General features: G+C 42.1%; 1 protein-coding gene across 1 annotated transcript in view; it reads left to right on the top strand.

Moving 5' to 3' along the window:
• Positions 1 to 15,245, top strand: part of LOC119173990 (uncharacterized) — a 96,476-nt gene that overhangs the window by 52,507 nt on the left and 28,724 nt on the right. The window contains exons 20-25 of the mRNA XM_037424773.2: positions 3,449 to 3,501; positions 6,632 to 6,728; positions 8,735 to 8,854; positions 10,578 to 10,666; positions 13,745 to 13,890; positions 15,023 to 15,138. Coding sequence (XP_037280670.2) covers positions 3,449 to 3,501; positions 6,632 to 6,728; positions 8,735 to 8,854; positions 10,578 to 10,666; positions 13,745 to 13,890; positions 15,023 to 15,138 — 621 coding nt within the window. The remainder of the gene's footprint in view (positions 1 to 3,448; positions 3,502 to 6,631; positions 6,729 to 8,734; positions 8,855 to 10,577; positions 10,667 to 13,744; positions 13,891 to 15,022; positions 15,139 to 15,245) is intronic.

The raw sequence follows: 15,245 nt of genomic DNA, 5'->3' as shown, positions 1-15,245 counted from the left end.
AGGCATGTAGCATAATCTCTGGCGGCAGAAGTGCCGTCTCAGCGCATATAGATGACAACGCCACAGGCAGATTTATTTATTGATTGATGTTTGAGGTTTCACGTCCCAAAAACCACCATATGATTATGAGAGACGCCGTAGTGGAGGGCCCCGGAAATTACGACCACCTGGAGTTTTTTAAGGTGCACCCACATCTGAGCACACGGGTTTACAGCATTTCCGCCTCCATCAAAAATGCAGCCCCCACAGCCGGGATTCGATTGCGTGACCTGTGGATCAGTAGCCGAGTACCTTGACCACTAGAAAATTGCGGTGGGAACATTGCCGGGAGAGTGGTAGGGCTTCCAACGTACCACATCACTTGCCTCAGTGGCCTGTGAGGCAGCTGAGGGCGACGTGGTGACAGGAACAAGTTTATGTCATAGTAGTAACCACAAGAAGAATTCACTATGTATATAGAGAAAGCAGTTTTCCCAACGAATAACTTGGTATATAACAGCTGTATCTTGCCGGTACTTTGCTACGGAGCAGAAACCTGGAGACTTACAAAGAGGGTTCAGCTTAAATTGAGGACGACGTAGCGAGCAATGGAAAGAAAAATGGTAGGTGTAACCTTAAGAGACAAGAAGAGAGCAGAGTGGATTAGGGAACAAACGGGGGTTAAGGATATCATAGCTGAAATCAAGAAGTAATGGACATGGGCCGGGCATGTAGCACGTAGACAAGATAACCGCTGGTCGTTAAGGGTAACTAACTGGATTCCCAGAGAAGGCAAGTGGGTTAGGGGGAGACAGAAGGTTAGGCGGGCAGATGAGATTAAGAAGTTTGCGGGTATAAATTGGCAGCAGCCAGCACAGGACCGGGTTAACTGGTGGAGCAGGGGAGAGGCCTTTGTCCTGCAGTGGACGTAGTCAGGCAGATGATGATGATGATGATGAACTTGGTGGGTCGGATACCACAGCAGGACCAAAGAACCGGGCGAAAAGTGCCCGTCTCGGCGGCTTCGATCGTACAAACGACGTTGATTCCGATGAGAGGTGAGAAGGCGTGTATTGGAACATTCGCGTGCTTGGGCAGTCCGTATGATAGCGTCAATGGCGTATTCGATCATTGGTAGTGTGGGAGACAGAGTTCTATGTCTAGGGGTAATGTGGGTTCTCGGCCGAGCAACCGAAACAAAGTGAAAGTAACCGGCAGTGTCGTGGTGCGAAGATTCGTATGCAAATGTCACGTACGGCAAAGCAGGTTCTCAGTGAGAGAAGCTAAAAGAAAACATACTTTGCAAGCATGCCAGTAAGTGTGCGACTCAGACGTTGCGTGAGTCTATTTGTCTGTGGATGGTATGACGTAGTGAGCTTGTGTGTCGTTTGACCTGACAGCTGAATGTCCACTATGACCTTCGATAAAAATGTGCAACCACGGTCTGTAAGCAGCTGGCGTGGAGCTCCTTGTTGCAAAATCATGTCGAGCTATGTGATAGTCGCTGGATCGACGGAGCTGTAGATAAAATATATTTTAACCCATGGAGATGTTGCAGCATGGTCCAGTTCTGAGACCGAGTGGAGAGAGCCCTTCATCCTCCTACTCGTGCCAGACGAGCAATATTGCTACATGCTTACTGACATTCTCCTCTCTGTCTCTGGGCCGTAACAGCTGGTTTAAAATCTACTTTATCTACAGTTTCGTCAAGCCGGTGTCTCTCATGTAACATGACGTGATTTCCCAACACGGTGGCAAAAAGCCAGCTGCTTACACACATAAATATATATATATATATATATATATATATATATATATATATATATATATATATATATATATATATATATATATATATAGGCATGGTGGTTGAGTGGCCGTAGCGTTGCATATAGTCTAGTAGATCCTCCGTGAGCGGTCACAACGTGGTTTATTTCGACGTTTCGGCCTAGAGTCTGGCCTTCATCAGTCTGGCCTTCCTGATGAAGGCCAGACTCTAGGCCGAAACGTCGAAATAAACCACGTTGTGACCGCTCACGGAGGATCTACTAGACTATATATATATATATATATATATATATATATATATATATATATATATATATATATATATATATATATATATATTCACTGTACATTATCGAAACCATGCTACTGGCCAAGAGCTCAGAATATTTGTTCCGTATGCATACTGCGGGAAGTAGTGTGCGCAGACAAAAATCCCATTTACCTTAATCATTAAGTACTCATTAACTAATTGACTGTACGCCACTCTCCAATTGTCACTAGAAACGGTAATATATTTAGTGCAAGTTGTAAACTCCCTCAAAGAACTCTGATGCCAGTCACCTATTTTTTACTGAAACCTGCCTCAGTGTGTTTTCTGAGAGCCAAAAAGCATCCGAAACACGTGAAATATGTAATAGGTGCGCGACCACGTGCCACTGCTTAAGTGCTACTGAACTAACTACTCAAGTGCTACCGAATGAAAGATGAATGCACGCCAGCATTCGTTTATATGAATGGTCACTTAGATATAAGGGGCGCCCCAGCTATCTTTTGCCCCGCCGTGGTGGTCTAGCGGCTAAGGTACTCGGCTGCTGACCCGCAGGTCGCGGGTTCGATTCCCGGCTGCGGTGGCTACATTTCCGATGGAGGCGTAAAAGTTGTAGGCCCGTGTACTCAGACTTGGGTGCACGTTAAAGAACCCCAGGTGGTCAAAATTTCCGGAACCCTCCACTACGGCGTCTCTCATAATCAAATGGTGGCTTTGGGACGTTAAACCCCACAAATCAATCAAACCAGCTATCTTTAGAAAAAGCTTTTTAGACATGATCAAATGCAGGTTTCTGAGTAATGCACGAAGTAGGTCACACTAGGTTTGCTTTCTTCGTAATTACCTGATTAAGCATGTTTGCCCAACTAAATTTTGAAGCCGCAAAGCCAGACTGAAATTCCAGTAAGAAAAAGCATTAGTATAATTTTAAACTCTGACTATATACACCTGGGGCTTTAAATAAATGGCTATACATCAACTGTAGACATGTAAATGTCGGGAAAAGTGTAAACCACGCAGTCTCCCCCTCCCCCTAACTACCTTTATTCACCATGCAGTCGTCTACATACGCCCACGTTCACCATTATGTCATCGCTTTTATGCCTAGTCAGACAGGCGATGAACCTTCCCCAAGTCCTGAGGGATAATAGATAAAACACGGTTCTCCAGCAAGTTGCCCACTACTGATTGAAAACTGAAGTATTATCATATTACAAATCTAATTATATGGCAACTACTGCCAGCGGCGCGAAGCATTAGGAACTAATTTTGAAAAAAAAAAAGAACGTGGTTTCCATAACCTAGCCTTGCGCAATGCTTTCACGAATTATCGTGAATCTGAAATAGTACGTTGTTTTCTCGTATTGACATATTCAGGAGATATAAATAACGCATCGATTTAACTTATTGCAGCCATTACCGGATGTTGTGCGGAACAATCATTTGAAGTACGGAAAGCTCTACGGGTAAGAACACTAAACAAATTTTTGTAAATCCCGTCTGCCATATTTTGCTTTTTTCATGCTTATATTTGACCTCACTAGATGCATTTTACCTCCTAAAAACTAGTTTTGTCTCAAAATAGTAATACAAATGGCAGTTTTTTTTTTTTCAGTTAGGGAAACATGTACGCTCTTTAATGCTTGGAGATTGCTACTTTTCTGACGAGAACGTTATGTCAAAGTAGCATACGCATGGTTTACGCGTGATTGCGCATGATTGAGTGATATACGCATGATTGCTCATGGCGAGCAAGTGTTGAAAGAAAGGCTAGTAAGACGCGGCGATGGAAGTTAGCCCACTCTACTTGGATCAACGTACCACTAGTGATGCATAATTTCAAAAGAACATGAATGAATGATTGAATGGATGAACTCACTTCGGAACATAAACCTTTCTCTTTCGAAGCACACGTAAATATGTGTGCCAATAATCACAATATGTGGAACATTACAACACGCGGCAATTCGATCAAAGTGTTGCGCACTTTGTCGAAGCACAATTCAGTATAATTCGGGACTCAAATGACGCTTGCTTTAGGCCTCGCTAAGCGGGCACCTTCGTATTCTTGCAGCGTTCTACGCATACTTGCCCTCACTGATTTTGTACACACTAGTTTTTTATCCACGTGGTTAACTGATACGCATATTCTACAGAAAAGAGCCCGAACATTTCTGACGTTTCTCACAACCATGTTATGACTGCATGAGAGACGCCATAGTGAAGTGCTCCGAAAGTTTCGAGTATCTATAGTGCATGGTTTTTACATGCACCGATGTGACGCAGTGTGCGAACCAATGGAATTTCTCCTAGACACCACGGCTTCGGCAATGATACATGCAATGGCGTTATAAAGACAGCAGCCGTGTACCGTAACCTCTCTATCGCCTCGGTGGACGATTGCACTAATAAGATAAAATAATATGTTGCGCTTTCATACGGTGGCACGTGGTTGATGCATAGATGCTATTGCCATCACGTTCTTATCGATTATTCTGCCAACAATAGTATCCTAAGAGCAATCGCTCACAATGTGTTATGTGCGCGAATAAAAACGAAGACAATCACTTCTCTCGGGCAATTGAGCAAGCCGCTTTCGTTGATAAGTAAAACTCATCCCCATTTTGCCTACTAATTCAGGTGGCACTTTTGCGGCATAGTACCGCTATTAGGTTCAAGGCTGAGTTCTTTTAAATAGAACGACGCCATCTCGCAACATTGCTCATGCATTTTTCTTGTCGATGCTTTTGGCGTATTTTATTTGCAGCCAGCACACGCAAAGAATGGAAGATGAGAAGGTTGGCAGATTTTTACGTTAAACAGACATGGCGCGCAAACAAGGACACCCGGAAAGACTTGGTGAAGGACAACTCAATCTAAGAACTTCACTCAGTTGTTTGCAGGCAGGTTAATTGAAGTAGTAAAACACTAGCCCACTCGGGCGTCGATCGAAACGAAGCGGAATCAACTGGGCCCAAGTTTTGCAACAAAAAGTGTCAGGGACCTTCTAAACTTTATATTCGTTAAACTCATTGTGCACATATATTCCAGTGATCACGTCGTCTACTATACAAGGCTTTGGCGTAATGAAGACGAAGCTTGTGGAATATTTTGTAATATATGTCGTCATTTTAAAATAACGCCCCCGTATTCTGCACAAGTTCATCTGAACTTGTGCAGCAATATTTTAAAATTCGAAGCCATTCTTAGCAGAACAAAGGCACTTTGACTGTTTATATCTATTCTTCTATCTAGCCATGCATATACGTCTGTGTGTTCTCAAGGTTCTGTCCTTAACATCATATGTGCCAAAATGCAAAGTCAAGAGTGACAGGCGAAGATAATTCGCCGGTTACGATGAGAATGACGGCGTGGATAAACTGATGCACCTGCCTTATACCTCATGAAACTCTATATTCAGGTCACATCTGACACATTGCCGCATATACCCGCTTGTGTTATACATTATGTGTCAAACGTGAGTGTCAGTATATCAGTCCAGGAATCGCACGAGTACACATCAGAAACTTCGAGAATTTGCGATGGTTAAACAAGGGGATGACATACCAAAACAAATGGCAATGATTGATAAATATTTGGGTTTTAACAGCCAAAAACCATCATATGATTATGAGAGACGCAATAGTGGGAGGGCTCCAGAAATTTCGGCACCCTGGGGTTCTTTAACGTGCACCCAAATCTGAGATCACGGGCCTACAGCATTTTCGCCCCCATCGAAAAGGCAGCCTCTGCAACTGGGATTCGATCACGCCACCAGCGGGTCAGCAGTCGAGTACCCGAGCCACTTTGGCCACCGAGGCGGGGCCCAAGGCAAAAGGCATAAGTAATAAAAAGGCATAGCACACTGATAAAGACATTCTATTTGTTAACGTTTGTGTTTTTATTACAGCAGACAAATGTTAGCAAAGAATATGAAACAACACTCAGCCAGCAGCATCAGAATGATTTAGCTATTGTAAATAAATGATGTATGAACATCAATGGTTGCTGAACACAAGTTGCGCTAGAGGGCCATGTCTAGCATGAATGCTCTTTAGTTTAACATACTGCACTTGACATTGTATGTGTACACATATGTATCCGACCTATACAGTCTAGCACGACTAGTCTCTATAGAATTAAGTCAAGTACTTCGTACATTTTGTTTCGATAAAGCGATGTCTGTTTTGTAAATATTAGTGCCGAGGTAAAGTAGCCCCTAAAGCTACCCTATTCGCGCAAGTGTATGGATGACGTGCTTGGTAAGCCCCTCATATTCATACAGCTATTGAATTTACCCAAAGTCATTGGCCCGCCTTCTAAAGCATGGCTAAAAGCCAGAAAATATGCCGCATACGCAGCTACTGACTGATTGCTTCGCATGAAATACATTCCTACAATGCATGGGGTCTCCTAAAATTTTTTCATCTCTCGGTCTATGACCAGTACTTAAAAGGAACGTCCTCGAAGACCCTGTGTCGACAAGGAATTTTCGGGTGTGCTTGTCACACGTGATTTCTTGGTTCACACTTGGAACGAGAATCTATTATTATCCTAATCCTAATTACTATCCCAATCTATGCTGTTGAAATTCAGATCTTATCAAGGTTTCGTGCCTTGCCTCGTCGTTGGAGACCCGGATGTGCTGCGCATCGTGTGTGCCAAAGATTTCAAGTCTTTCGTCGACAGAACGGTGAGTACTGGGATTACTTGTACAATTACAGCTGCTTTGAAACCGCGTAAACCAAATCATCTACTTACACAACGCTCGTGCGTGAATCTAGTTTTTAGAATACGTTTGATTTGCTCAAAAATTTAAGCAAATTTTAAAAATAACGCGATGTCGTGTTTTTTATACGCGCAGCACTTCGTGGGCCCACCTTGCCAACCATCAACTCTCACGTAGTATGGTAGCGCAGTGGTTAATACAGGCCTTAACAATGCCAACAGTGCTCAAAGTCAGTGCAAATTAACCAACTAAGTCTGAAATATTAGCAACAACTGAAATGATCACGAGTTAATGAAAAGGAGTTACAGTTTCAGCCTAATGCCGATGCAAGGAACGCCATAGCACATATTTGACTGTTATATGCAGTAAAGCTCAGATATGTAGGAATGATACGAAAGGTAGCGAACACGGTTGAAAGTGAGTTCTGCTGCAGCATTTCTCGTACGCGCAGCAGCATGTTCATCTTGTGTCTGGGCACGCATGCGATCCCGATTATTTGCTTCAGCGCAACTAGCATTCCGCTGGAACTGTTTTGCAGGTGATCGTACGACGCGGGGCGGCATCATAAAGGGCAAACTACATACAACGTCTTCGTGGGCTGCATAAATTGACTTAAAGGGACTGCCTACCGTCCTTCGCTGTTTTCTGTTTCGTGCTGCAATAATAAACCATGCTATTTGAAGTGTCAGACCTTGTAGAGGGTTCTCTCGATAGTGGGTAAGAATTTTTAAAACACAATTCTTCTGTCTACGTTCGGTCTCCATCCATGAGTGAGAAGGATGTCCACAACACTAGTCGGTGGTGGTGATGACGATTGTACGACAGGTGAAAGCGAAAAACTGAAACTGCGTACGATTTCTGTATGTTCCGTCAAGATTTGTTTAATAATACAACAAATGCCTCAATGGCCGGCTAAAGCTGGCTGACATAACTTTTGCCGCTCTTATGAGCAGCGGTTGACACACTGCTCACGTTTCCCCGCCGTCTGCAGGCAAGCATGCAGGCAAGCGAACACACCACCAGCAGTTCCACCTGGCGCCTCATTGAACACGGGAGAGAAAAATCAAAGACTACTCTCTGGCGGAATCTAAAGCTGTCACAAGTCCTTGAAATACAATTTCAAGTCATATATGTTTGCTTTTAAGCAAATTGAGTCTACCTGCCAGGATATTTTGTCCTGCCATTAGGTTGATCTACACTGAGCCAAATTGCTGTTGGTCGACGCTAGTGGTCACTATTTCTCGACTTTAAACTCCAAATGGAATTTACAATTCATTTTTACAAAAAAAGCAACTCGTTGCCAAAGATGCGATAAACGATCTTCTTATTTTCGCCACTATCAAAAAACTGTTTCGGAGAGGTAGACGGTCTTTTTATTACAGGGGCGGGGTCACTACGATTTACATTCTCGTGATGCAGTTTTGGCAGAAGGAACCAAGATATGGTGAGACGTCAAATCTCGACAAAACCAAAAATGAACAAGGGTGGTTGGCCTGAGTTAGAAGCGTACTACATCAGAAAAGAAGCAGATGATTGAATTAATGATCCCTCTTTTACTAATCCGAGTAATGATTCCTTCTTGACACATCAAAGTATATTTATGTGTGCGCGTCTTGGTAAATCATCTCTGCTGTTACCTATGCACTCTGTGGGGCTGTTATCTGTGTGCACTCACGATTACTCGGCTCTGGCATATATATGAATAACAGGTAGCTGCTAACGAGCACTAGTGCTTTTCTCTACTCTTCTTTGGGGCTTGTCTCGGTGCTCGCTGAACCTTCTATCTCAAAATGTATAGAACACCTCGTGACAACCGATGTTTTATTGCATTTACTGACTTGGTGGCTGGCGTATGAACTTAGAAGTAGCGGGAGTACTCACCAAACGAGGTTGTCGACGAATATTAGCTGTAGAAAAATAGCGACATTCGGTACTTCTTGACTGGAAGGGTATTCTTTGTTTTGTTTTAGGAAAGTGAAGTGACTGGAAATGCTTTGTGGGACAACATGCTACTCAACATGTCGTCGGATATGTGGAAGGACGAACGGATGGCGCTATCCCCCGCATTCACTCCGAGCAAGCTAAAATCGGTTGGTACTTTGTCCAAAAGGGTACTCTCACGAAAGCACCAAATCTGCAACGGAAAGAAACGCGTTTGAAACGTTTGTACTTAACAGCTTCGCCGGAGTGGCTCAATACTGCAGTGGTATTTGACTGTTTCACATCGCTGTTTTATATTGCACAGTGACATATATGTGTACCTATATGGCCATAAATGAGTCATATATGACCATATACGAGTCGTATATTACTACTTATATGACCACTAATGTGAATCCAAATGATTATAAGGAATCAGTTGAACATCTTGATGTAGTGAATCGCGGATCCCATTCCTTGCACAGCGGAAGACCGAGTGTGCTGGGTTGCTGCGGAAGGCAGGCAACGCTGTTCACAGCCATGAAATCACGTATTCTTGTACATGAAAACGTCAAACACCATTCCCAAGCAAGTAGTAAAAAATACTTTTTTGGGTCGGACCAGTTCGGCACCCGAAATCAAACACTGAAATAGAGTACACCCTCCAAATGCTGAATTTTGTTCCAATAGTAGTGTGAGTTGGGCAAGCTTGTGCTACATAGTCATACGAATGCAGTGTGATTTAGACAAAAACAGGAGACTCAGACAGACACAGGCGGCCCTCGTCAGTGTTTACTTGAATATTCTGACTTCATGTAAACCACGCTGCGTTTCTCTGAGTCAATGTCGTTAATTACACAGTCCAGAAATTTCAGCGCGGAGCATGTGATTCATTCAAGAAGGTGTTGTGGTCATCGCTTTCTATGGTGCAGTTTTGAAAGATTGTAAACAAATTTATTCGTACAATCATTCCGGATCACACCATTTATACGAAACAGCACTAAATATGCATAAACGTAGAGCATTACTCTGCATTGACGTTGGATAGATGACTCAGGTTACAAGAGGGGAACGGGAATGTGCTTTGCACAGCAGACAGCACAGCCATTTTACATTTGTTCATGGAGGCGGAGTGACTGCGGCATCATGCCGCTTAACACATAGAAAAATTATATTACCCACAGAGGGTGCCGCTTACCATCAAGGAGACAATTAAAAAAAGACCCCATTCTTTTCTTTATATTTGATAAAGGAGCCCACGATAATTTAAAGAAAACTTATTTAAAATGAATTGATGAATGGCAGGAATATTGCCGCTGTTTATTATCAATACGCTTATCTAAAAGCTACTTTCCATTTACTTACCATAGCCATCTTCTGCAACGAGGATCTTCAAAGCCGCTAACAAGCTGAACGTAGACACCGAGTGAATGACTAAATAACGTACCGTCAAGAAACAATTAAGTTAGTAAGGTGCAAACCTCTGCAGAACACCGAACACGGGTCGAGCGGCAGCAAATACATAATAGGAACAAGACTGAAGCCTGATTGTGTGTAATATTTAACTTCCTATAAACAGACGCGTGTGTACCAAATGAGGGGAGAAGTTTGGAGTACCTAATCTTTATTAGATGGTCCTAATTAAGGTGTCCCTCTATTTATAAGAACTCTTGCTAATTACCTGATTTCCATGAATCCATAAGCCCGAGTTCAGCCAAAGAAAAAAAATAACCACGGGGTTTATGTTTTTGCTGTAGCCCCTTATCCTTAAAACCATTGGGCCGATGAAGTGCCTGAGGCTATAACTTCAAACGATGGTGGTCGCTTGCTTGTCTATTTTGGGGTAATAAGGAAAAAAGATTGATTTATGTTTCTTTTCGTTTTTTGCCGCAGATATTTCCGCGGTTCATTGAATTCGCAGAGCGGTTGCGGCTTCAGTTTGTGGAAGAAGCTAAACAAAGAAACGTCGTGGAAGTTCAAAGGTAAGCTTCTCTTGAAGGCTGTATTCAACCACTGTCATATTGATGTTAGTACTGGACACAGAAATAACAGAAATTTAGTAATTCGTGGCAAGAATTATAACGCATTTAGGCTGTGATTATGAATGCAATACCGAATGCATCACTTACGAAAAGAATGAAAACGAGCGACTGATGTTTTAATATGAAAGATAAAAACACGAATGTTCCCGCTAATTTATAGCAATAATGCCGCAAAATCTCGGGAAGAAAATTTGCTGCAATGTTGCTGGCTGTTATGTAGCATCAATTCCAGCGGCGTATTTATTTTTGATCAAGATTTTCATAGCTTTTGATGTAGTAACTTGGCACTTGAGATATGTCTCGCTGCAAAACGTCAGTTATTTTGCCGTTTGAAAGAATCGACAAAAATATACATGTAGCATAGCCATGTTTACTTTCTGAAGGCAGTGCAAGACCTGCGTTAACCACATCATTATCTAATGATGCATTCCAACGTGGGCTTTTGAAAATCTGCTTAATTTCTATGTTTCTAAAAAATCACTGGAAGCAACATTGCAGAACACTGCAAAGTATTCCAAATGTGTCACATCGCAAAAAAAATATTTCTGAACTGAAGGTATTGCTCAGTTTTGATGCAGAATGTACAAACATCACGTATGTACGCTAGAAACAATACGGAAGTAAGAGCACGACGGAACCTGTAGAACTGAAACCAAATGAAATGGGCTAATAAACATTCCCTATAGACCACCTCCCAGGATAATAAAAATAATCTTCTGTCGCTTAAACATTCCCACCTTTCATACTCCATAAGACCTCTCCGATATTAAACACTTCATGAAGTCAAAACAACAAAAGTGTCAAAATAATTTTCTTTTTATGTTTCTTCATGAGCATCTAGATAACGTGTTCAATATGATGCTATATGAAGTTTTATTAACAGCATGATGAGCTTGCGCAGTAGGTAATATAAAAGTCTTCGACCACTTTCAGAAAATAATGTCAGTATAGTTGTAGCCATGCTGTCCCACAACACAAGCTCCTGGCTTGAACATATTTTAACCCAGCACACGAATACGCAGACACAAGAGATGAATGGACAAACTGCAGCGCTTGTCCCTTCTTATCCTGTGTCCGCGTAGTCGTACTCCGTGTTAAAATATATTCAAGTACTGTCACCAACTGGCCCAGCTTTCAGAGTTTCTACAAACTCCTGAGCTAGTTAGGACGTCAAGTGTCAGTTTCCTGTCGGCCTTCCAAACATGCTTACATGGGTTTACGTTTACACTAAATCGTATTCACACTAATTCAACGCAAAAGTGTTCATGCGCCACCTAAGAGTTTATTGATCGGAGGCAAGAGTTAGGTAGGGAAGGAGGTTGACAAAACTTCCCCCCACAAACGCTCTCACGAGACTTTCTTGATGAAAAGATCTTGTGCGAGTCACATATTTCATAGAAATGTCCCTATTAAACTGCATGCACTCATAATATGTATTAGAAACGACAAAATCAAAAGGCGTATTAATTACGTGAGATATTGTGACTAAAGAATATTTACAGGATGGTTGGAAAAGTTATTACACCAGTGGTCTCACGAGTTGACTCACTCAGGTTCACTTACACTCAGGTGAAGCTGTCAGTTTTAATCTGAAGGCTAGAGCAATATATTGGCACGTTTGAGTCTGATTATTTCAAATGAGAAAAAGTTTAGTGAGTGTGAGTCTGAGGGAGTTTTGTCGAGGAAAATTTCAGTGAGTCTGATTCTGAGTGAGCTTTTTTTTCAAATAAATGTATGTAAGGAGAGGTCGGTCAATGCGTGGCGCTGGCTACTCCTCTTCTCTTGCACAGAAGTCAACATCGCACATTTTGTAGCAAACACAAGGCTATACGTATGTACATAGCACAACACTTACACAATGATTTCACGTTTTTTCACCACTAAGTGTCCACATCACACAGGAATGGGCCCTAGGTAATTGTATTTCTGTGTTTATAAAAAGTAGGTAACGAGTTAGAGTACTATAGGTACTCTACTGTGGGAGAGCATAAAGCCGTCCTGTGGGTCTCATGCTTGATGAGGCCCCGCTGCCAAAAATTACTCCGTGAATAGCATAACAACAGCGTTCAGCTACGTCATGAATTGCACTTCTAGGGATGAATCCCTAGTGTGTGCATAGTGGAGAATATCATTGACCCCATGTGTGTGTGTGTGTGTGTGTGTGTGTGTGTGTGTGTGCGTGTGCGTGTGCGTGTGCGTGTGTGTGTGTGTGTGTGTGCGTGCGTGTGTGTGCGTGTGTGCGTGTGTGCGTGTGCGTGTGTGTGTGTGTGTGTGTGTGTGTGTGTGTGTGTGTGTGTGTGTGTGTGTGTGTGTGTGTGTGTGTGTGTGCCGGCTCACGTTTGTTATCAAAACGGTGACACATAAATATATGGTATAGACACCATGAACAAGCTTCTTCCGCACGTTCTTCATTTCCGTGTCTGTGTCAGTGAAAAAAAGATACGCTTCCGTCCGCTTTCCGAGGCTGTATTACTATTTAGCAGATACGTATAAAATGTATCTATCCTATCGATTCGGATAATTGTAAAAACAAAAAAGCCGCCTTTGTATAGGCTCACTTTGTATCTGATGCCCGCATGTACTTATATAACAATTACTTTAGATCTGTCCCTTTTCTACATCCACCCATGCTATCTTTAACGATAACCTGGATCCAGAAAACTTACTGGTACATGGTCAGGTGTCTCAGAAGCCCAGAAGGCAAAGCGTTTGCTGCTGCAGTTTCTAGAACATGCCATTCCCCGAGCACTATGGTTAAACTACAGAAAAGAGCTGAAGACCGTAGCTTTTATTCAACAACCGCTTGGTGAGTATACTAATGATGCTAAATTGTTGGGGATTCGAAATATTTTCAAGTACATTGGTCTCTATAGCTCCCACAATGTGGAAAAATTCAATCTACTTTGCATTTTGAATAAAATCCCCTCACTGTTGTTTTTCTCTTCCTCTTGAACTGCCTTTTGTTCAGTTTCCTCTCCACACATATGTGCTTTTCAATTGAGTTCTTTGAATTTTCAGGCTCTTTGAGAAGTGCTCGATGGATGGCATGGCCGCCTTCCTGTTCGGTCTTGACCTTTGCACTCGCCAATCAACGGACCATCCGCTAGTGACCTGCTGCAACGGATTCTTTAGCGCGATTGGAGGATGGAAGGTCCTCATGCTGTGTGAGCCAAAATTCCTATTGTCGATGTTGCAGAGCATCACTGTTCGTGATGCACGTTTTTTTGCTCATTTGTTGAAATTGCACAAACTTTCAGGGTGATGAAGACTTAAGAACATGATGCTTGTTCAGAGTGTTACGTGTTCTATGCCACTGATTATGTCCAAACTAATAATAAACTACTATTATTAAACACACATAGTAAGGTAAGAGAAAACAGATATCTTACGAGTGAAAAAAGTACGAAACACTTAGATGTGTTAAGTATCACTTGCCAGCCGTCCCAGCACGGAATAATTGGGTCGAGGTCTTGTTGAAAACTTACATGGTCGTCTTCAGAGTTAATAGTTCTATACAGTACGCAGTCATCCGTGAAAAGGCGAATTGAAGAAAAAAAGGTACAAGACAAATATTTATCATAAATCAGAAAAAGAAGAGGGCCTAATCCAATAATCTGGGGCACATCTGCTAAGACAATTCAAGCAGATGAGCTGGAGTAGTTAACAAATGTGAGCTGCTGTCGATCGAATACGAAAAATTCCGGAGCAACATAGTTCATGAGTCAAGTGTAAGTGCCGAGGTTTTAGCTTTTAGGTGACAGTGAGCAACTCTGTCGAAAGCGTTCGCGAACTCGTGAAAGATGCAATCAATGATTTATAATTATTTATGTCATAATGTGAACCTGACGTAAATTCTAATAGTTGAGTATCACACGATAATGTTTTCCGAAAACCATGTTTATTTACAAAGAAAAAGTTATTTGACCCAAATGACTGCAGATACGGGAGGCGATGATGCGTTGAAACAGTTTGCCAGAGATGCATGTTAGCGAGATGGAACAATAGTTACCGGGAGGAGTGCTTGTTCCGGCTCTTTAAAAACCGAAATGACATTCGCAGGCCAGTGTATTGATATAAGTTGTCTCTAATTGAGCACTACTTTCAAGTTTCCTCATAACTTGGGATTACACTTTGTGTTCGACGACCGAGTGGTGAGACACGAGATAATGCAACACAAACTAGCCAGAAATACCATCTCAGTGTGTTTCCGTTCGAGTTTCTTATGTAATTAAATTTTAACGTCCATTTAATGTGGAACAGCTATGAATACATTACTATTTTTTTTTTCAATTTCAGTTGCCATGTCAAGGGTTTTCAAAATGCTGCCTATAGAGTTCCCTAGCACTTGCGCTTCTCAGCAAGTACTCAATTTTGCAAAAGTCATGGTTGAGAAAAGACTGGCTTCGAATGAGGTAATCAACAACCTTAACCGATAAGCCGAGACAGTGGTAAGGCTTTGTAGCTTTTTAGAATACTTTCAGTCAAGTCATCAATTAACGAACCAAAAAATCAATGTTTA

This window comes from Rhipicephalus microplus, chromosome 3 (assembly GCF_043290135.1).
Source record: "Rhipicephalus microplus isolate Deutch F79 chromosome 3, USDA_Rmic, whole genome shotgun sequence".
Lineage (NCBI taxonomy): Eukaryota > Metazoa > Arthropoda > Arachnida > Ixodida > Ixodidae > Rhipicephalus > Rhipicephalus microplus.
The sequence above is the reverse complement of the archived record's forward strand: the minus strand, read 5'-3'. Positions and strand labels throughout refer to the sequence as shown.